This window comes from Schistocerca cancellata, chromosome 1 (genome assembly GCF_023864275.1).
Source record: "Schistocerca cancellata isolate TAMUIC-IGC-003103 chromosome 1, iqSchCanc2.1, whole genome shotgun sequence".
Taxonomy (NCBI): Eukaryota; Metazoa; Arthropoda; class Insecta; order Orthoptera; family Acrididae; genus Schistocerca; species Schistocerca cancellata.
The window spans coordinates 733561460-733585755 of NC_064626.1; the positions used below are offsets into that span (position 1 = coordinate 733561460).

At 39.4% G+C, this 24296-nt stretch overlaps 1 protein-coding gene across 1 annotated transcript in view; it reads left to right on the forward strand.

Annotated features, from left to right (window-relative positions):
- The first annotated feature begins 1105 nt into the window (after positions 1 to 1105).
- The window catches only part of LOC126185438 (33 kDa inner dynein arm light chain, axonemal), a 58348-nt gene continuing 35157 nt past the window's right edge, over positions 1106 to 24296 (forward strand). Inside the window, exon 1 of the mRNA XM_049928130.1 lies at positions 1106 to 1261. Coding sequence (XP_049784087.1) covers positions 1166 to 1261 — 96 coding nt within the window. The 5' untranslated portion in view covers positions 1106 to 1165. The remainder of the gene's footprint in view (positions 1262 to 24296) is intronic.

Here is a 24296-nt window from a genome sequence, read left to right on the forward strand (position 1 = left end):
CTGAGAGACCACATGACTGTGGTTATGCCGATTTTCTTCATTTTTGTATCAGATTTTCAGACTTTCTCGCTAAAGTAATACAAGTAAGTTCTGCAATGTTTGATGTTACATATAAGAGTACGCTCTGATCTTTGCCTCATTAATACATGAAGGATGAAATTGCTGCAAGTGAAACAATCAGTAACGACGTTTGTATTTCTACTTGTGACAAATAATGGTCTTTTTCCTAATATGTCGCGACTTCCGAGGGTGTGGTTAGGCACGAACTTCAGTCACAGTAATGAAATTTATATTCCCTGCTTGTCACAAATATTTGACTATTTATTTCCGAATACCGTATGTTGCGATTTCAGAGGGTGTGTTTAGTCAGAAATATAGGGGGGCAGCTTAAACCGCTGTGAGTGAAACTAGCATTCATAACATTCAAATTCTTCCTTGTCACATGTATAGGGTTGTCTGTTTCCGAATGTGTTGTGAATTCTGAAAGTGTGCTTAGGTAGAACCTAAGAGAACAACTTAAATTGCTGTGTGCGGCATATTTAGCTGTTTCTTCTGCGAACATGTTGCGATTTCAGTGTTCACACTTGCCCAAGGGAGAAGCTTGTGTCAGTGTAACACTTGACTTACTGGAAACGTGCTGCTGGACATCAACACGTCGTTTTGATGTCACTTCCTAAACTAGTAGCCATGATCCCGGACATGGCGCGGTTTTTTCTTAGCAGGGATCAACTTATAGTTGGACTGAAAAGAACAACATCGGGAATTCCCTGTTATTAATATAGATGAGAGACTCGTAATTTCAGAGAGCTCATTTGTCTGAAACGTAATAAATTACTGAGGTAGAACAGGGACAAATTCTTGTATACCGTATTCTCCTTTATCCATCCACGTCACTTCTAAAAATATACATAGAAAGAAAATGAGAAAAGCCATTGACCTCGTAGAGTTTGAGAATGAATCGATAATAACAAAATTTATCATCAGAAGCTCGTCACTGCAAAGCGACTCTGTCTGCATGCCTTTTTTCACCCAACACTTCTGACAAAAAATTTCTCTGAATCCGAGGTCTCGGGAGGATTCGCCGAATGTTCGTTGTCAAGGAAACACATAAATAGTTATTCATCGTTTGAGTGAGCAATGCATTATTTACTGTAATTTTTCCGAAATGGCAGAAAAAGTTGTATCATATCCGACTACATTAGTGAAATACGACAATCCAGTGTTGGTGACTAGGCATCCGGAGAAGAAACCACCATCTGAGGTATAGTTAAATAGAATTGTTATTCTCATGCAACACGCACCGCTTGTATCACTGAATCAGACACGCTTCTAAACAACTATAACTGGCATTAAAAAAGATGTGCTGGCGTCAGTCCTGGAACGTTTTTGCGTCATACTGAATCATTTAGTAATCGAAACTGTGTGTTTACCGATTATAAAATATGTGAAAGGGTAAGCGAGTGGTATATTAGAACAGAAGTATCAGGTGTTTCAACGATAATCATAAAACAAATAGTAGCTGCTGTATTCCACATTTGACGTAACCCTTTGTTAATGAAATTGACTAGGAGCTCTCAAATGTCCATCGTCTGACGATCGAGCTGAAACCTGAACAATGCGCAACATGTCAGACGGGTACCGGTAGTGTTAGGCCTATAGCTACTGCTAAGGTAAGTCTTTATTCAAGTCTATCGTGTACATCGCGCTTTCTTGTGGATTTCAGAAAGTTTCACTAATTAATTCACGGACTGAAAGGGGAAAAAAGTTTTCTTTGACTTGAAAACTATCTCCGCTAAATGTCACTCCGCCATGCAGTAACGTGTATCTTTAATTCTTGCAAAAGTCTATTTAAAGGCAATCTTATCGATATATAAATTAATTAGAGGCGCCAATGATGGGTACAGCAATGAGTTACTGAATGCTGTGCGCAACTTAAGGAAATTTCTGGACGGTACTAAGAATCAGAACGTGATTGTCACTACCATTCCTTGTAGACATGACCTTATCCCCACTTCGTGTGTAAACGCTGAAATTAGGGAAGCCAACTCACAATTTCAGGCAATATGCAAAATGTATCCAAATACAAACTTTCTTTGTGCAGATTTTCTTAAGAGAGGCTACTTCACGAAACATGGGATGCATCTGAACAAAAAAGGGCAAGAAACGTTTGTGTGGGAAAATCAGCGAAATGTTAGAGAGACTGAGCAAACACAGTGACAGCATGTCATTACCATTAGCTCCAACAGTTTTAAAGCAAGCACCAGCAGAAGTATTCCCACAAAAAATGTTAAAAGCGCCAGAAACAATCACAGCAGCAACAACAAAGGCAGCTACATCAACAGCAGAGCCACCTCGGGTACCAGCAGTGGCAACAGAATCAGTGGTAGCTGGACCAACTCCACCAAAAGTAGTAAAAACATCAAGAACAGTTACACTAACAACAACAAATGCAGTAACAGCTCCATCAACTACAGAGCCAGCCCTAATACCAGCAGGAAAATTAACAGCAAAAGCAACAGAACCATCATCAGCAACAGCAGAACCATCTACAATAGCAGCAGAATCAACTCCAACATTAGCAGAACCAGTACTGTCAACTAAAAAAACTTCAGACAGCAGACGGAAGCCAGTGCCTCCATCCCATCTAAATGATTTTTTAGTGGAAACCAGAAAGAGGAGGAAGCCCACAAGAGAAACTGCGATATGAGCTTATTTAAGTCAGTAAAGCAGAGAAATATACAACAAGGTATTTACAACTTTAAAATAATCCACCAGAATGTACAGGGCTTGAGCACGAAGTATGAACAATTAGACGTGTTTGTATGTAAATGAAATTATGCCTGATGTGCTTGGTATTAGTGAACACTGGCTATCTGATGCCAAATTAGAACTTTTTAAACCTCTAAACATGGTACTAGCTAATAAGTTTTGCAGATCTACTATCAGAGGTGGGGGTGTGTCATTGTATGTAAAAAGCACATTTGATTATAATTCTGTAAATGTAAGTAATATTCATTAGAAGGAACAACTGAATTATGTGCAGCACGTATAAAGGTACCAAATGATGAAATTTATGTTATATGTTTATGCAGACCGCCATGTGGAAACTTCGAAGTTTTCTTAACAAAGTTTTGTGACATGATAGAGAATGTTTTTATATCACACCTGAACAAGTTAGTAATTATAGGAGACTTCAACATAAATGTATTAGCAGATAAGTTACACACTAGACAATTCAAGAATACTCTGCTTGAATATAATTTAAGATACCTGATAAAAACTGCAACCAGGGAGACTTAAACATGCCAGTCTGCAATAGATAACATAATCACTGGGATTCGTCTTTACGATCTTACATCTTCTGTTATTATAAGTGCTTTGTCAGACCACCATGCAGTAGAACTAAGTGTGCACATAAAAAAGGTTCCCACACACAGTTGCTATAGATATGTTAGAATGAATACAGACCAAAGTATAACTCATTTGAATAATATGCTAAGGAATGTGGATTGAAACAGTGTTCTAATGACACTTCATAGTTACAGCAAATTCTCAAGTGAACTATTCTACATTATTAACCAAGCCTGCCCATTAATAAAAAAGAGAATTCAGTCACATGCTGTAACCCGAAACTGGATATCAAGTTCAGTCACTGAGGCTAGAGAAAAACTAAGATGGTATGAGTATGCTATGTTAAATGACTTGAGCAATAAAAAATTAAAAGAAGAGTTCAAAAAGTATCAGAAATACTATGTAGACCTCCTAATTTCAGAAAAACAGAAACATTTAGAAAGTGTCATTCAGAGCTCAAATAATATCTTCAAAACATCATGGTCACTAGTAAATAGAGAAATAGGTAAATCTGAGAAACATACAGCTGAAAATCACTTGCTGATAAATGGCACAATAGAAACTGATCAGAATAAGATAGCAGATCTATTTAACAATTATTTTGCCTCTGTTGCCTCCAGCATAAACAATCAGCTTAAAAATCATAAATACAAATTTAGAGGAACACCAGTGTCAGGAAGTATATTTTTGTTGCCAACAAGTAAAGAAGAAATAATTAAAATAGTGAGTAGCTTTAAGAATTCCCATGCAGCAGGATATGATGGTCTTAGTCTGGACACTCTTAAGAAATTTATACATAAAATTGCATCACCTTTATCAACAGTTATCAACTCTCATATGGAAGATGGTCTATTTCCAGATGAGTTGAAAATTGCTCAAGTTGTGCCTATTTTTAAAAAAGGTAACAGAAATCTTGTAGAAAACTTTCAACCCATTTCTGTTCTTCCAATAATATCTAAAATCTTTGAGAAAGTAATATACATAAGAATCTGGAACTTCCTGGCATGTAAAAAAGTGATTTCTAAGGGGCAGTATGGGTTTGTCAAGGGGTCATCCACTATTACAGCAGCATCCAACTTAATGGAAAGTGTCACTCAAGCAATAGATAATAAAGAACATGTATGTGGCATCTTTCTGGACTTACAAAAAGCATTTGACTGTGTTGATACGACCATATTGCTGGACAAACTGTGGAACTATGGCATTCGAGGCACAGCCCATAATCTGATGAGGTCCTACTTGACAAATAGGAAGCAGTTTGTGTCTATTAGCACTACAGAGGGAGCATACAAATCAAACACCACTGACATCAATTTTGGTATTCCACAGGGATCAATATTAGGACCACTTCTTTTTATTATTTATGTTAATGATATTCAGTCCATAATAAACCATGCAACAGCTATCTTATATGCAGATGATACCACGTTAATATGCTGCAATCCAAGCTATTCGCAGCTCGAAGTGGAATCCAATACTGCAGCAGGCTTAATTCTGCAGTATTTTAATGAAAACAAACTAAAATTAAACACAAATAAACCTGCCTGTATTGAATTTGATCTTGGGAGGCAAAAAACTCATGAAACCAAATCTTAATGGGTGACGAATATGTTAAAAAACAATACTCGACCAAATTTCTTGGCCTGCCACTTGATGCGGAGTTAAACTGGTCTGATCATGTGAATGATATTTGCAAAAAGTTAAGTACTACCATATATATCCTAAGAAAACTGACACCTTTTTGTAACATCACCACTCTGAGGCAAATATATTTTGCACTGTTTGAATCCCATCTAAGCGATGGTATAGAGGTATGGGGATCCAGCAGTAAAGGTAATATGAAAAGTGTACTTATCTTTCAAAAGAAGGCACTTAGAATTATGGGAAAGAAATGTGCCAGGGAGTCCTGCAGAAATTTGTTTAAAGAATTTAAAATACTAACTGTTCATAACCTGTATGTGCTGAAGATAATCATTATGGCAGTAAACAGTAACAAAACACTTAACAAAGAAATACACGATCACAATACTAGAGGTAAAGAGAGACCTCACATCATCGCTCATAGAACAACACTTTATGAGAAAAGCCCTCATTATGGAGGCATAAAACTACTGAATTGCTTCCATCCTAGTATATCCAAATTGCCCATTACAAAACTAAAATCTAAATTAAAATTATGGCTCCTTTACAATCCTGTATATTCAATGGATGAGTTTCTAGATTTAGTAAACTTGTATGATGGAAGACATCTATCTAAAAATATATGTAATCTCTGATCTTAGACTGTGTCACAAACTGTAAACATTTGAATGTCAGATATGAATACTATGTCACAAACTGTAGATTCCTTAAACTAAGTATGGCAATAACAATTTTATGTATAGCCCATATATGTAATTCTGTTCTCTCACCTAAATTTAGAAAAAGTTGTGTAGATAAAAGTGCCAGCCAATAATATGTAACCCTAGTAAGTAAGGCTCTGACTTATCCAGAAGACTGGAACAAAAAAAACCTTTTTTTGTAATCAGTTGATGTTGGATCAAAATAAATAAATAAACATAGGAAAGCTTTACTACTCTGCATTTAAGACTTTCACATGGGCTGAAACCAGGCCGATCACCATATGATTTTCAACTATTCCTCTGAGAACGCTAGGATTGAACAAATCGGAAGGAAACAATATGGCGAAAATTGTAGAAACAAACCTTTGAAAATGATTATTTTTGTTAATGCCACATTTCTTTTAGTTGCTAGTCACTGTCATCTGTTATTCTGCCAGATATGTACGTACCTGTACCATATCTGCTTCCTCTTTAGAGAACCGGTATTAGCAAGTCTCATTGGGCACGGGTATAATATTTTGGATAAATGATAGTGACGGACTATGTTCTCTTATCCTATAAATATGGACTATAGATCGTCGTTTATAATTCGTAACAGCAGGGGTTAGTATATTAAATGTGAGCAAAACTTTTTCTGCAACTGTGCATAGCATCTATTTAAAACTGTATGACATCATTTGAAAATGGTCTAACCCACCAAGTCTGGCTTCACATTACAAGACGAATGGCGACTTGGAAGTTGCCATAAACATTCCAATTCCTACCCTGTTAACAATTTGGGTAAACCTATATATATATATATATAAAAAGAAAGATGATGAGACTTACCAAACAAAAGCGCTGGCTGGTCGATAGACACACAAACAAACACAAACATACACACAAAATCTAGCTTTCGCAACCAACGGTTGCCTCGTCAGGAAAGACAAAAGGATATGGGTTTTAAGGGTAAGGAGTCATTCCAATCCCGGGTTGTGTGTATGTTTGTGTTTGTTTGTGTGTCTATCGACCTGCCAGCGCTTTTGTTTGGTAAGTCTCATCATCTTTCTTTTTAAATATATTTTTCCCACGTGGAATGTTTCCCTCTATTATATATATATATATATTACCATTTTCTTGAAACAAAGATACCCGATTAAGCTGTATATTTCCCCTTCGTGAGAGCTAAGGGAGGGGCGTCCCCCGTGACCACAGGTATGGACACACTTGGTTGTGAATTGTTGTCATCCCGACTTTTCTACAATAGTGGTTTCCAACCTTTCTTAGACCATTACCGGTACCCCTCAATGCAGTCAGATCTTCCGTCTTTCTCCCCTCCCTCTGCGTTCCCCCCCCCCCCCTCCCCCCTTATGCCCATCATCAACGTTTGTGCCCAACTAAACTCTAGAATGAGAAAAAGGATTTTCTTTGAACATTTTTACTGTATTTTTGAAATGATGGAAGGTGTGATAACGTATTCCATTTTATAATTGTTTTATTAAACAACATACTAATGAGACAATTTATACTGTTAATTGCTAACAACCTTTTTTTTAATGGAATGATGAACAAGTTCTCAGTGTGTCACAAATGTCAGCTACAACTCTTCCTCAACAAAGGAAGTTAACTGTCTACATTGAGGCTAGATACTTGTTACACAGCATGCTTCCTCTGCACCACTCCTCTCCCTAGTAACACTTGCTTCATCCACACCCTGCACCAGCATTTGAAATTAACGAAGTTAAAATGTGTGTACTATAGGTTACATTCTGTTTGTAAATCACTTGATTGCAGAACTCATTATTCAACTGGCAAAAATTGAAAGTCTTCAGGCTGCCAAAGATTTGTGTCTGAGCACAGCCACTAATAATAATAATTAATGTGTAAACTGTGCAGCAGTGTAGCACAGCTATTACATGGTTACTGTTGTGTTGCGCTGTCAGTCAGTTCACTTACTGTTGCAAAGTGAATAATGAAGAAAATTTTGGTCTGTTGTGGGACTACCTACAACTTTGAGAAGGAATTTTCATGAGATATTCAAGCATATGTGATAGATATCTCTCAATTTTTCTTTGTACAAAGTACAAAGTTTTCTGCATAATGAGTGAACTTTGAGAGGAAGATGTTTATACATTTGTTTTACAAACTATCATCTCCACCACATATGTCAATGCTAGTATTTGAAATAAAAAAATGTGATTATTGGTAAGTTATGTAATCAGTAGTACATAATGAAATAGGGATGACAGTAATGATCATTTGAAAATAATTTAGTCTTGTGACCAAAACTCAATTGAATCTTTTCATTCTTACCCATTACAAAAATTCATTTCACTCCTCAGGGGGTGGTTACCTGGACGTTGGGAGCCACTGTTCTGGAAGTAAAGAAATAACTCAGCCCCATAACAGTCCTGATTTTGCTTATGCATGCACTCTTCTTTGCTATTCTGGTAGAAGTGCTCTCTGAATCTGCTATCATTGACCAAAAATGCAGTTTAAAGTTGTAAGCAGTGCAAACATACATGGTAGGTAACGAAGGATCTTTGAGAAAGCAAAAAAACTGATCACAACACTATTAAAGAAACTATACCTATTGTATGATCCACTTGCAAATATCACACCAGTACATTAAATCTGGACTAGCGGGCAGATTGTGATTCAGCTCCTTCTTGCATCTGAACAGTAGCTGTGTCTGGTTTGTAATTAGCTAAGTAAAATATGTAGCTGTAATGGACAGACAGTAACCAATTTTACATGTTCAATAAAATTTTTCTATGTTTGTGATTGCACTGTCAATATATATAAAACTACCAACATTTCAGTCCCTACTGCAAGCAACACCCTGCAGAAGGACGCTTGCAACAGGGACTGAAACATCGGTAGTTCTATATATATTGACAATGTGGTCACAAACCCAGAAAAATTTTATTGTATGTGACAATGGCCACAGAAGCATACGCTTATAATTTTATATATTGTTTAAATCATTTTTTCCCCTTTGTGTGTGAGAAAAAATTAGAGGAGCTTGCTTTGTTTAGAAAGAGAGGTAAGGCACAGCTTTCATAATATGTTTGAAGGTAGAAAGTTTAACATCCTATCATTGATGGAGTCAGTTGAGAGCAGCTAAGGTTGGGCAGCAACGGGATATGAAAACAGCTGCATCCTATTCGAAAGCAGTTATTGAGGTACCTACAACGTAGCATAGAATCTGAGCTCTGACTTTTCCAATTCAGAAAGAAATATGAAGAAATATGTTAGCAAATATGTAATAGAAGCAACTACAGATTGAAACCAAACTTTTCAATTTGCATTAATCTGAAGTAGTTTAAAGAAATCATGTAAAACTTAAATCATCATTTCAACTGCAATACATCTTCAAGAATTTGCAGTTCATTTGTTGAATGTTGCTTTATGATCATTACAAATAGAGACAAAACATATTACCTAGTTCCTAAGAACCTACTTTAAGTGGCTTTTTTTTAAACTTAGAAGTCACTGTAAATGCTTTGGATCTGTATGATGCATTTTTTCCCCAAATAATTGATAATGACATATTGCTTAGTACTGAACACACACTGTTTTCATTCCTCATATACTTTTTGTGCACTCGTGTTTCTCTTCAGATTGTGTTGTAACGAACGTATATATCATCCAGGGCTGATACTCTATTGCCCCCCCCCCCCCCTCCACCCCTTGGCACCCACAATACGGCATTACACTTCTTTGCCTTCGAGACCAAACAGATTCTTGAGGGATAACATTCGCCATCCCCCAACCTTCCAGTCAGGCTGAGTTATGTTTAACAACTGTGGCATTTCTCTCCCACTCTGTTTCCACAAACTGTTACCTTTCAGCAAGATATAATTCAACCCAGTTATATGCTTTTCCCCTAACAGTTATTTTTCTAATTTAAAAAGCTGGTTTTCATTACTAATTTTGTCATGTGTTTCTGGCATAGGAATATATAGCAGACTTTAATTAAAATGCTGTTATTACATTATTGCCAAGGCTATTAATATTCTCAGTTTTAGAGAAAACAGCAGTAAACCATTCCTATTTAATAAAAAAATGTATAATTCATTTCAGTATTTCAAAATTAAAATAAGATGTCAACAGACCACAACTTCTGTACATTTTGTATGAACAAAGTCTTCTAACTGGCAACTCAGGTTTCAAAATTTCCTCTATAGAGAAAACAAAGTCACCTTCTCCTTTTTCCTGATGTTTTTCCCATATCTTCATAGGGTTGACATGTCAGTTTTTGGATTTGTGGTAGAATGTGGTCAGATGCCCTTAGGGAAGTATGGGGAAGGAAATTGGTATTTGCCTTAAGCGATTTAGGGAAGCCACAGAAAACCCAAATCAGGATGGCCAGATGGGAATTCCAGTGGGATATGGGTACCATCTGATATTCACTTTGAAGATGTGCAAAACCTTGTAAAAACCATATTCAGCCTGACCGGCACACTGGCTCTCATCACTAATACACTGGGCAGATTTAGTCCCGCCTCCTCAAATCCAAGAAGTAGTGTGCTAACGTGCATGGCCATCCAGGTGGGTCCAGTAATGAAAGTAACACAGTCATTATTCAGTACAACAGTACATTACTAGGTACTGCCGTACTTGAGGTTGTCTCTTCTTTTCTTCCTTTGACTTTTGAACTGATTTATTCAGCCAGTTATTGAGGTACCTACAATGTAGCATAGAATCTGAGCTCTGACTTTTCCAATTCAGAAAGAAATATTAAGAAATATGTTAGCAAATATGTAGTAGAAGCAACTACAGATTGAAACCAAACTTTTCAATTTGCATTAATCTGAGCATAAGAATACAGCTAACAGTCTTCATGTTCAAGACATACTTGAAAATGCGTATCAGTAGCACTGAATTATAGCCTTTTTCAGTTGAAATGATGATTTAAGTTTTACACGGTTTCTTTAAACTACTTCAGGCAGACATCTGGGTGAATAGACTGCAGTTGTTTTCATACCCCATTGTTGCCCAAATCTGAGCTGCTCTCAACTGACTCCAGCATTGATAGGATGTTAAACTTACTATCTTCAAACATGTTTGGAAAGCTGTGCCTTACACTCTTTCTAAACGAAGAAACATTGTCAAAAAACCTTAAGCCTTCTAAGTTTAAAAAAGCCAATTAAAGTAGGTTCATAGGACCTAGGTAATATATTTTCTCTCTGTTTGTGATGATCATAAAGTAACATTCAACAAATGAACTGCTAATTCTTGAAGATATCAAGCAAATTAGATTCTAAACTTTTCTGTATGTAATACATGAGAAGTTTTGCTTTGATGAAATCTTACTTTTAATTGTGAAATCTTGTAAAGCTGCATAACCTTTTTGATATGTAAGGCTGCCTGTTGTTATTTTCTTTAAAAACAAGAACATTAATAGACATGGTGATAACATAATACAATGTTGATGTATTCAACCAGTAGTTATTTGATAGTCCTAATTGTTTTCTGTATTTACAAAAAAAAAAAACAGCGTAAGTGTAACTTGTTCCTTCAGTTTATTTTTGTGACAGTGCATTGGTATTAGCTTTCCAATACACATAATAATTTTCTCTAGCAGAATCGGAGAATTGGAATTAACTTCACGTATCCAACTGCTTGTGTTTCTCATGTTCATTACTTGCATCACCACTATTTGTGGGCAAGAAGTCTAATTATGAATGTAAGGAGGACACCCTTGTGTTTCTTATTTAATTGCAATTTTTTTTTTTTTTTCGTATCCTTATTGTTTCCTGCCTCCATATTTATTCCGATGTTGGTGAACACTTCAACAAAGAAACTGTATGCTAACTTCTATTGTTATCTGTGAGAATGTGACCATTGTTAGGATGTTTCATTGTGTTCTGTTTGGAAGGTTTGATTACTACAGTCATCACTTATTGCATTAAAATTATGAGCTCAAATATCAAGTATCACTAAAATGTACATATCAGGCCATTATTATCAATCCTCTATCCTGTTCCATTCACATATCGAGCAAGGGAAAAATATTTTCGATGGTGTTGAGCCACAGTCATGCAATTTTTTTTTAAAAAAGTTAAACCATCATTTGAATGTGTATACCATATTTATCTTCTGTACTGTCTATTCCGGCTTTTAAGCCATTACCAAGTGCAATGCTAAAAGTTATTAGACCATTTTTATGTCACATCTGTTAAGGCAGTCCAAAGCAGGTAAACAAAACTGACACGTCTTTAAGATGTGACTGTTAACACCACAGCTGTGCAATATTTTCTTGCACAAATCTGTGTTAAATGTGTAATTGCTGTTAGATATTGTTCAGTGCTGTATTGAGTAGAACATTGTGTCACTCAGTTTGTGAATTTAGAGGTTGAAGAGTGAGAGGGGTGATGCGTCTGCACTAAATTTTGCATGACTCTCAAGAAATCTTTACATAGACATACCAAATGAAGCAGGAAACATACAGTGATGAGTGCTTAACCAGTACTCGGTGTTACATATGGTTCATGTGATTTAAAAATGGCTGGACTGAAGTCAAAGGTGACCCTCCTTCAGGACGCCCTTTGACATCTACTAATGACGCTTATGTCAAGAACGTCAACGAAATTGTGCATGCCAATAGAACACTGACTGTCTGAGAGATTATAGAAGAATGTAACATTTCAGTTAGATCATGTCATGAAATCCTGATGCAGCATCTTGGAATGCACCATGTTGCTGCCAAGTTTGCCCCATGGCTCATGAATCAAGACTAGAAAGACCTTTGCCTTGCAATCTGTGAAGAGCCCAAAAAATGAAATCACTATGGTGCCTCATCATCTGTACTCTTCATACCTGGCTGCTGCAAACTTGAAAACCTCATTGAAAGGATTAAGACTTGAAATGATAGACAAGATAAAAGAAAATTCGCATATGACGCTTTGCACAATCCAGCAAGAGGCATACCAGGACTACTTTCAGAAGTGGAAACAACATTGACAGTAATGTATCAATTGTAGAGGAGAGTATTTTGAAGAAGACCATGCATAATAAGTAAAAGAAAAGCAGAGAAAAATGTTGTGAACAAAGTACCAGATTTTTTTGAACAGACCTCATATAATGCTGTTTTACTTTTCTGTTCATTTTGTTATAAGCGTTATACTGTGATATGATCTCTTATAGCACAGGACCATCAGTATTCTTGTATTATTTACTGTAGCTGTAGTGTACCAACTTGCAGCCTTTTAGATGTAGTAGAGGGTTTCTGTTTTGCAGTGATTCTTGTAGTGTATTGGGCAGATTTCATCAAAGGTTTCTATTAGAACATTAAAGAATGTAGTTGTTTACTCGTTTGCTTTTATATTCTGCAGGAAATGTTTATTCAGGTTTATTAAATTTAATCTGTGTTTTAGCTGAGTTAATTTGTAAAGATGATAAGTTGTTCCATACTGCGTGATGGTATTGATGCATATAAGGCATGAATGGCATCCATAGTGCTTTCATCTGGTTCCAAAGTTCATCGGTGGTGATGGGCACTGGGTCACAGCACTGCACCCATTATTCCACCATATCCCACATATTTTTGATTTGCAGCAAGTTTGATGACCTGGTGGGCCAGGGCAAAAGGCAGACATCTTGTGACATCAAGAAGGCATGTGTACATGCAGCAGCAAGTGGTCGTGCATTGTCTTGCTAAAAAATGACATCTGGAGTGTTGTGCAGAAAGGGTATCACCATGGCTCACACGATGTCATTCATCTACATCTACATGCATAACTCTGCGAGCCACCATATGGTGCATAGCAGAGGGTACCATGTACCACATCTAGTCGTTTCCTTACCTGTTCCACTTGCAGATAAAGAAAGGGAAAAATAACTGTTATATGCCTCTGTATGAGCCCTAATTTCTTGTATCTTATCTCTGTGGTCCCTATGTGAAATATATGTAGGTAGCAATAGAATCGTTCTGCAGTCAGCTTCAAGTGCCGGTTCTCTAAACTTTCTCAGTAGTGTTCTCCGAAATGAATGTCTTCTTCCCTTCAGGGATTCCCATTTGAGCTACCGATGCATATCTGTAACACTTGCATCCTGATTGAACTTACCAGTAACAAATCTAGCAGCTCGCCTCTGAATTGCTTCGATGTCTCTTTTAAGTCTGATGTGGTACAGATTCCAAACACTCAAGCAGTACTCAAGAATAGGTTACACTAGTATCCTATATAGGGTCTCCTTTACAGATGAACAGTACTTTCCTACAACCCTCCCAATAAACCAAAGTCGACCATTCGCCTTCCCTGCCGCAATCCTCACATGCTCATTCCACTTCATATCGCTTCTCAGCATTATGTCCACATATTTAAATGATGTGACTATGTCAAGCAGGAAACTACTAATACTCCAACCTAACATTACAGATTTGTTTCTTTTTTTACACTCATGAGCATTGTCTTACTATTTTCTACATTAAGAGCCAGCTACCATTAGTCACACCAATGAGAAGTTTTGTCTAAGTCATCTTGTATCAACTTACAGTCACTTATCTTCAACACCTTCCTGTACACCACAGCATCATCAGTGAACAACCACAGACTGATGCCCACCCTGTCTGTCAGATCATTTGCAAATATATAGAAAATAGCGACGGTCGTATCACACTTCCCTGGGCACTCCTGATGTTACTGCTGTCTCCAATGAACACTTGCCATCAAGGACAACATACTGGGTTCTACTACTTAAGATGTCTTCGAGCCAGTCCCATATCAGGGAGCCTATTATGTATGCATGTACCTTCATTAACAAGTAAGTCATACTGGCCACAGTGCCCTGATTTGTGTTTTTACCCAATAGTATCCCACACCATAAAACCTTGAGTTGGCACTTTATGTCTTGTGTGAATGCAGTCACTGCAATGCCCCCTTTTTTTTTTTTTTTTTTTAAAAAAAAGCAGAGCCTGGATCTGTTCAGAAACACTATGTGCTGCCATTCCTATCCCCAATGATGTTTTTGCACATTCATCAAAGGTAGGTGGAGAAGTTGATGATGTGCACATAACCGATGCCGTAATAAACAGCAACACACTGTCAACCCTGATAGTGTATGATGTGTTACACTGTTACGCCAGAGCTGAGGAGGCCACAGATCTGTCCTACAATGCCATTCGGATGTGGTGTTGATCCTCTCAGGATGTTATGGGTGGCGCAACTTGACCCATCTTGTCATGTCCTATGACTTCCTGTGAACCATTCTGCACACACCTTTGTGCTGGTGAAACACTTCATCCCTCATGAGCAGCAATTTCGTGGATGGATGCATCACATTCTCTCATGCCAATAATGTGTCCTCTTTAAACTCACTGATTTGACCGTACAGTCCACACTTATGTCTGCGAGGCATCCTGCACATCTGCTCAAGTCACACTGATCCATTACCTTTGGTTTATAGGGACGAGAGCCACAGGCACATTTTACCAGTAGGTGGTGTTGCACCATGATATCGAAGTTGTCCTTGAACCCGCAGGCCGATATGGTTCAAATGCTGATCATTTCTGCAGACCATACTAATGTACATGCGTACATGTCCTGTGAATACTAGCCAAAAGGTGTTCTGTTTTTTCTGAACATGAATGTGTTTGATTGCCCTCTGTTTAAATGAAGCCTGACAGCATGTTACCCAACCATTCTGTTAATCTAGTGGGCTTATAATTTAATTATTAAAACTTGAAAATTAACAAATTTAGTAAATATCTTATGGTCATACTTTTAAACCTATCACTTAGCAGATTTTGTTCTTGAGGAACAATTTTGTCAGTTTCTCCTGAGTTTCTGTCTTTGTAGTTAGGGGGAGGATATAGAGACACAGCCATTATTTCCAGTTTTGAGAACACTACTGCTGCTGCCTCAAAGTTTGCTTCTATGTATAGATCATTTACATCTATAATTTCCAAATACCTGAGCATGTTAAGGTGCCTGCTTCTAGGACAAGAGGAGTTGCACCTAGTGGATCAGTTACAAGGGTTGGTGTTCTGGTCAGCCTCGATCTGATTTTAGGCAGTTTTCTACATACATCTAGGTAAATAGTCAGCTAGTTTCCATGTCCTGCCTCTGATGTATGGTGCACAGACACCAGTGCAATGTCAGAAAAACAGAAGAGAAACAATGACAAAGCAAGGCAGGGAGACTGCCTGTGGATGGGACTCAAACCCACACTGGAATCAAGCTGCAGGGCTGACCAGACACCAGACCCAATACAACAAGACCAAGTCACTAGTAACCTATGCAACAATCAAGTGCAATTAACTTTAAAGACAACGTTGTCAACATGTCAAGTATGAACCACAATCAAAATCAAGATCAAAGAGCACAACCAATATCAACACAAAGTTGTCGATGAGTAGTCAGTAGTCCAGTGGATATGGTAATGAACACTGTCAAATGAAGTACACAACTGATTGAGCGGTCGAGGTGCAGCAGTATTTATGCCAGCTGTGAGGGACATTATTGGCTAGTGTATTCACTTGGTGAGACGGTGGTGCACTCATTACGATAGTGCAGCGCTGCAGCGACAGTACCCTCTAACCTCTATCGTGGTCCATTTCCTTCGGTGGGCATTCAACTTCTGAGCATCCCAATACCAGATCCCTCTCCCCAGAAGCTGGTTCATTCGGGCGGAAATGTCCTGGTCGGTATCGTGGTAGGTGTAATGAAGGTACGGGTGAAGGTGCAGCCTTGTCAACTTTAGGTCGTGTGGAAGAAGCGCAGTCACCAATGTCCATTGGAACAGTGCTGCAGATGGGCATGTCATGGAGGACCACTGATTCACAGGAAGCTATAGGGGAGAGCTGAGGCAACAACAGGATGTCCGTGGTAGCTGCCCAGGGTTCTGGTCAGTGTGTCACACTGGCACCAGAAGGCGGTGGAAGTTGGGGACTGTGGAGTGGGTGCTTGTGTTCGACGCCGAAGATTGTTGTGGAGATGGCGCTCAAGCCTGTTCTGATGTAAATTGTTGCCCGTTTGTGGACACTACCGTTGATGGTATTCAAGCCTCAGCATTCCCATAAGAGCATGCCCACACTGCCATGCCAGCGGTGTAATGCTGGGAGGGATGAGAGTGAGGTTCCCACGGCGACGGTGTTGGTAGATGAAGCAAGATCTGAGGCTGGAGCTCCGCATGGCTCTGATTGTTAATTGGTGTGGGCCAATAAGTCTCAAAAATAAAGTAAGGGCTGCCATAATGGTGGAGGATTTGATAGCCTTTTTCATCTGCTGGTTAAAAGTCTGGACCAGACGTTCAGCTCCACCATTGGAGGAAGTGTGGAACAGAGAGCAACAGATGTGTTGGATACTATTGGCAACATAGAAGTCCTTGATGGCCAAGGCTGTGAGTTGTGGGCTACTATCAGAGACCAATGTGCAATGAAAACCTTTGGTGGCTAAAACTTGAGATAAGACAGTAAGGGTAACCTCTGTTGTGTTGGATGCCATGCCTACAACATAGGGTAACTTGGAAGCATCCATAATGAGCAACCACATAGAACTCCTGGATGGGCCTGCAGAATTGAGATGGATGCAATCCCAAGGGAGGCAAGGAGAAGGCCAGGGGGCAAAGGACTAAGAGGGTGCTACCTGGAGCTGGGCACATGCTGCAGAACTATAGGCCATCTTTTCGATATTGCCATTGATCCAGGGCCAGTACACTTGGTGGTGTGCCACTGTCTTCATGCAGGTCTTGACAGTGGAGCAAACTCAATACCTGACAATGCAATTCTGCCGGAATAACCACTCAATGTGCCTCCACCTCAGTATCCAAAGATATCCAAAACTGAGAGTCAGTGATAAATCTGTTTCTGAAGGTGGAGCTCTGTCATCAACCAACGAGTGAGAGATAATGGGGCCAGTCATGGATCTGTCGCAGGGTGAGATTCTGGCGCTCCGCAGTGTCAACACACATGGTTGTAAGGGGAAAGCTGTACAATGTATGTTGCCTTTTGGCATCAGTGTGGAAACAGAGCACTTCTTGTTGGATGAAATCAGAGTCTGGACAAGCTAGTAGATGGACAATGTGTCCTCATTAGAATGCTGGGCTGTCGTATTTTACCGGATAGTATAATTGTAGGGATTGAGAAATAATGTCCATTCTGGGAGGTTGAAATGCACCCCAAATAACGTTGCCAATGGCTTGTGATCCATAATTAGAGAAAACTGCATCCCAAAAAGGTAGACATGAAATTTCTTTACTGCGAACACTGTTGCCAAGACCTTTTCAATTTGGGAATAGTTGCTTTGTGCCGGGGTCAGGGTCTTGGATGCGTATGCCATAGGCTGTTGGGAACCATCCACATTCCTGAGTGCTAAGACCACTCCAATACCATAGGCAGATGCACTGTCTGCCACAACCGATGAGCAATCAGTAGAATAGAGCGTGAGGCAGGGTGCGGGTGTCTGCATGGTCTTCAGTTTCACAAAAGTCTGGTTACAGGCAGGGGTCCAGGTGTAAGAGACACCCTTTTTATGTAGCTGATTGAGATGTTGTGCAATGTGGGCCACCTGGGCAAGAATTTAGCATAATAGGTGAGCTAGCCCAAAAACGCTTAGGTTAGATTAGATTAGATTTACTTTCATTCCAATTGATCGGTAGTGAGGAGGTCCTCCAGGATGTAGAACATGCCAGGTAATTCAGGTAAGTTTGTTGGGCAAGGTAAAGAAATGATGGTGGCAATGTTCTGATTAGTAGGCCAGATTCCCTCTTAAAGAGCCAATGCCCCAAATACTCCATTCCTGGCCAAAAAAATCTGCACTTCTCCATAGGGTAATGAACAGGGTGCAGAGGTTTTCCAAATGCTCCTGACAGGAGGATCCTGTGACAATAAGGTCATCCAAGTAATTGACAGAAAATGGAATATGCTGTATCAGCTGTTCCAAAAATCACTGGAATATTACAGGGGCTCAGGAAGTATCAAAGGGTAGTTGCTTGTAATACAACCCAAACAGTATGTTAAGGACAACAATGTTCTGAGATGTCTCATCTAAGGGTAGCAGGAGGTACGCATCAGTGAAGTCAATCTTGCAAAAATATTCTCCCCCCAGCCAGTTTGGTGAGGAGGTCTTGCCAGGGGATAGAATAGGCTTCTACCTGTGACTGAGCATTGATGGTCGCCTTGAAATCCCTATGCAAGCGAAGAGACCCATTCAGCTTCCAAATTATGATTAGAGGCATGGCCTGTGCACTAGATTTGACAGGTTCTACAGTCCCAGCTGCCTGAAGATGAATGAGTTCCTGCTTCACAGCAGCCCATAAGCCCACTGGAAGGTCTGGCATGGTAAAAATGAGGTGTGGCATCTGGCCAAAGGCTGATGAGCACCAGAAAGTCTGAAGTACACCCCAAATCCGATTGAAAGAGAGGTGAAAATGCTGTTCAGAGGTCATCCAGTTCCTGGAAAGAGACCACAGTGGAAATCACCTTGACTTCATCTGAGATAGAAAATTCAAATGCCATGAAGGCACCAAGGTCAAAAATGTTGTTAGCCGACAGAAGGTTGACGAAAAAGAATGTCGAAAGCCTAGTAACATAACTGAAGTTCACGCATTGAGAGCTGCCTGTGAAGAGGAATTGCACTGTCTCCACAGGCCATCATATTGCATGAGAGCGAGGACAAGTCAATTGAACCCAGTCGGTCATAAGTTGACTGATTGATCAAGGAGAGGGTGGCCTCAGTGTCCACCTGAAAACGGACATCCTGCTGAGACATGTGAAGCACGAGAAACAATTTCTGCACGAAGGGCTGCTTTTTGCAATGTGTGTTCTGTGTCCTGATGTGATCATAGCACCGGGTGGGGGTGTGTCGTACAACTGTGGCATACTGAGGGGAGGTGCCCCTCCTTGCCACAGGGTGTACAGGACTCCCAGCAATATGGATAGTCTGCTCAGTAGTGAGAGGAAAAACACTGCAGGCACGAATGGAGCTGCTCCCGTAGCCACTGTTGAGGGCCAACTGGAGGCTAAGAAGTCATTGGGACATCAAACAAAGACGAAAGACAACATTGCTGCAAGATGGTGGTCATCCTCTCTTTACGACACTGGGGTGGTGAACTTGGTGATGTGAGAACTGCCGCCACTTGTGGCTTTGCCATGGGTTGTTCGTAAGCCACCTGTGCACTTTCACATAATTGAGTGACGAGCACGATGCCCTCTAACGGCGGGTTATCCAGTTTTAACACTGCCATGTGAATCTCTGAGTCAGGCACCAGCGGAACATCACATCACGAATCAAGTAGATGGCATAGGAAACCTTACATCCTTGATTCACGCAAGTAAAATCATGTTTTTGGCTGAGTCCTTGCAAGTCAGTGACTCACAAGTGGTATGACCATCCTGGCTGTTTATGATAATGATGAAATTCTGGGCTGGAGGCAACCACATGGTACTGATAGTAATAATAATTAGTCAGCAGAATGCGCATCTCCTGAAAGGAGAGGGTAACATGTCAGAGAGAAGCGCCAATTTTCAGAGGAGAAAAAAAGTGTCCGGAAATGCCCAAGACACAAAGAGTGATCGCTGCAGTAAATCATCTATAACTTAAAACATTGTGGAATGTTGCTACAGTTGATGCAAACATTTGTCCCAGTTCTCTGTAGCATCACTGAAATGAGGAAACAGTGGTGGACAGAATGTGGTGTCAAGTGTAGAGGACACTGGTCTGTGGGGTGCAGCAGCCCCCTGCACACAAAGTTTGTCTGCCAAGGCCGGCCGGGGTGGCCGAGTGGTTCTAGGCGCTACAGTCTGGAACTGCATGACCGCTACATTTGCAGGTTCGAATCCTGCCTTGGGCATGGGTGTGTGTGATGTCCTTAGGTTAGTTAGGTTTAAGTAGTTCTAAGTTCTAGGGGACTGATGACCTTAGACGTTAAGTCCCATAGTGCTCAGAGCCATTTGAACCACTTTTGTCTGCCAAGAGCTGAAGTGGCTTTTGTAACAAGTTCATCTGTATCTGTTGCTGGTGCATCAGCTGTTGCTGTTGCTCGAGCAGGCTAACCAATTTGCTTCCATGCTACGAAACAACTTTCTTTTTTCTCATCACCAATTACTATATGAGTGAGTAGCCAGATACCAGTGCACATGTAATAAAAACAGGAGAGAAATGATGATGATGCAAGGTGCAAAGACTGTCTGCAGACGAGACTCAAAACGCACTCCGGAGTCGAGCAACAGGGCTGACCACACAGCATACACAACACAACAGGAGCAAGTCAGTAGCAGCCTACGCAACAATGAAGTGCCGAGAAATTTCGTCACAGTGCTGTCAACAGGTGAGGTATGAGCCACAGTCAAAATCAAGACCAAAGAGAAAAACCAATATCAAAGCAAAGTTGTTAATGTGTAGTCAGAAGGACAGTGGAGATAGTAACGAATGCTATCAGAGAAAGTACTTGACTGACTGAACAGGCGAGGTGCCACAGTATTTATGCTGTGAGGGACACTATTGGCCATGTATTCACATGGTGAGACAGTGGTGCACTCACTAGGTGAGCACAGCACTGTGGTGCACAGCTCTCTGTCGTCCATCAAGGTCCATTTGCTCCAGCAGGCATTCACCTTTCAAGTAGCCCGATACCAGACAATACCTTTGTAACAACATCACGTATGACCAAGCCATTAAGCTAGATGCAGACATGAGGGATACATGGGATTCCAGCCCCAGCAGGAACTGATAATAGCTATAAAATATACTTGATAGTATTGGGCCCTTCACAATAATGTCTGTATGTAGAGGGCAATGTCCCAACTGTATGACTCACTGACTCATCATTGCTCAGCTCAAACTACAGAGGACAGAAATTTGAAATGTACAGCACAGCGGGTGTCGATCTTACACTGTAGGCATTGTTGAAGAAGGTATTTTTTGAAATTCCACCTCTTAGACAATGAAGTAGGGGATGAAAGATTTTTTTAAAAACTGTCACTGCACTGTTAAGGCAATTTTGAAACTAGAACTACGAAAATTGGTATTTGGTTTATCAGTCAGAAATAAGGAGATATGTTTTTGAGCATTTTGGGAAATGTTACCCCTCTGGGAATGTAACAACAAGTAACATTTTTTTAAAAATAAATCATTATTAAAGAACTACTAAAGTATTTTTAAAGCCACATCTATGAAAACTGGTATTTGACTATATATATATAAACAAACACAAACATACACACAAAATTCAAACTTTCGACCAATGGTTGCTTCATCAGGAAAGAGGGAAGGAGAGGGAAAGACGAAAGGATGTGGGTTTTAAGGGAGAGGGTAAGGAGTCATTCCAATCCCGGGAGCAGAAAGACTTACCTTAGGGGGAAAAAAGGACAGGTATACACTCGCACAAGCACACATATCCATCCGCACATACACAAGACACAAGCAGCCTTTACAAAACCCACATCCTTTCGTCTTTCCCTCTCCTTCCCTCTTTCCTGATGAAGCAACCGTTGGTTGCAAAAGCTTGAATTTTGTGTGTATGTTTGTGTTTGTTTGTGTGTCTATCAACCTGCCAGTGCTTTCGTTTGGTAAGAGGGAAACATTCCACGTGGGAAAAATATATCTATTTCTGTCAACATACCAACGCTTTCGTTTGGTAAGTTACATCATTATATATTTTTGGAAATTCAACCCCTAAGGGGATGAAATCAGGGATGGCATATTTTATGGAAATATTTCATCATGAAAATAATGTTAAATCAATGAAAATTTGAATTTGGCTTCTTGGATAGAAGTAAAAAAAAATCATGTTTCACTATTTTTTGAAAATTCAATGCCTAAGGGGGTGAAACAGGGGAGGAAAGTTTTTATGGAAATATTTTATAATTCAAGCATTTTTGAAACTAAATCTATGAAAATTTGTGTTTGGTTTCTCTGTTACAAATTAAAAAAATACTCATTTCATTGTTTTTGGAAATTCAACCTATGAGGGGGTGAAATGGGATGAAAATTTTTAAGAAATTTTTAAGAAAATATTTTGTTATATTAAAAAAAATGTTAAAGCTAAATCTTTAAAAATTGGTATTTTACTTCTTGGTTAGATAAAAAGAAATGTATGTTACAGGATGAAAGTTTCTAGGGAAATATCACTACAAGAAAGAATAAAGGTGAAATGGGGTATGAAATGTTTTGTAAAGATATTCTATTATGTAAGCATTTTTAAAATTAGATCTTTGAAAACTCATATTTGGCTTTTTAGTTAAAAATGACAAAAAATTGTGTTTCATTGTCTTTGGAAATTCAGCCCCTATGGGGATGGAATAGGGTGAGACTGATTCACTGATTCATCACCACCCAGCCCAATCCACTGGGGATAGATACTGAAAATTTGGTGAGGATGTGGATCGTATAATGTAGGCATTGTTTAAGAAAGGGTTTTTAAAAATTCCACTCCTAATGGGATGAAATAGGGGATGAAAAGATTTTTGAAAATACATCACTATTAAGGTAATTTTGAAGCAAGAGCAATAGAAATTGGCATTTGGTTTCTCACTCATAAATAAAAACAGTGTGTTTCAGCATTTTTGGAATTTCAACCTTTAAGGAGGTGAAATGGGATGAAAATTTTTAAGAAAATATTTTGCTATATTAAAAAAATTTTAAAACTAAATCTTTAAAAATTGGTATTTCACTTCTTGGTTAGTTAGAAAGAAATGTATGTTACAGGATGAAAGTTTATAGGGAAATATCACTGCAAGAAAGAAAAAGGCATGGTTAACAAAAACCTTGGATTTCAAGTACCAGAATTGCTTTCTGGTCGTAAGTACATTCAGAAAAGGCCATGCTTCTATGGCCTAATTAGCATGAAAAGTTTAGGTGTTATGATGTGAATAACATAAAAATTTGATTAAAGAAAAACAATAAATTCAGTGCAGACTTACAGTCTACGTGAGCTAATCTACACGAGCTAAGCTAATAGCCTATATACAACCTCTGCAAAATAGGAGAAGCACCATACCAGTCCCAATACAGCACTGGTTGGATAAAGGGCATCGGATTGGAAGGAATATTATAACTTAATTGCAACTTTTTGTTAATAAATACAAATACATCACAATGTTTTAGATTTGTTCTACAGTGACTTGTTGCTCATTCATATTCATTTGGTACACTTAATTTTAGTTCATCAGTGGACACCCAGTGGTCATTAAACATAAGCAGATTACATTTAAGATTTTCTAACCTGTATTGGAGTTCCAGTATTAGGTATTGTATATTTAAACTGGAGCCCTAGAAACGACGGAGTGGCACCGTCCTGCCGTAGCCCTCAGTACTTCACAACCCCACAACAGGCCACAGCAGTCCACCCACCGCACCACTGCCCCACACCAAACCCAGGATTATTGTGTGGTTTGGCCCCAAGAGGACCCTCATGGGAACGTCTCATACCAGAGAAGTATAACCCCAAATGTTTGCATGGTAGAGTAATTATGGTGTACGCATACGTGGAGACAGTGTTTGCACAGCAATCACTGACATAGTGTAACTGAGGCAGAATAGGGGGAACCAACCCACATTCACCGAGGTAGATGGAAAATGGCCTTAAAAACCATCCACAGGCTGGCTGGCACACCGGACCTCAACACTAATCCGCCAGGTGGATTCGTACCGGGGACCGGCATACCTTCCCGCATGGGAA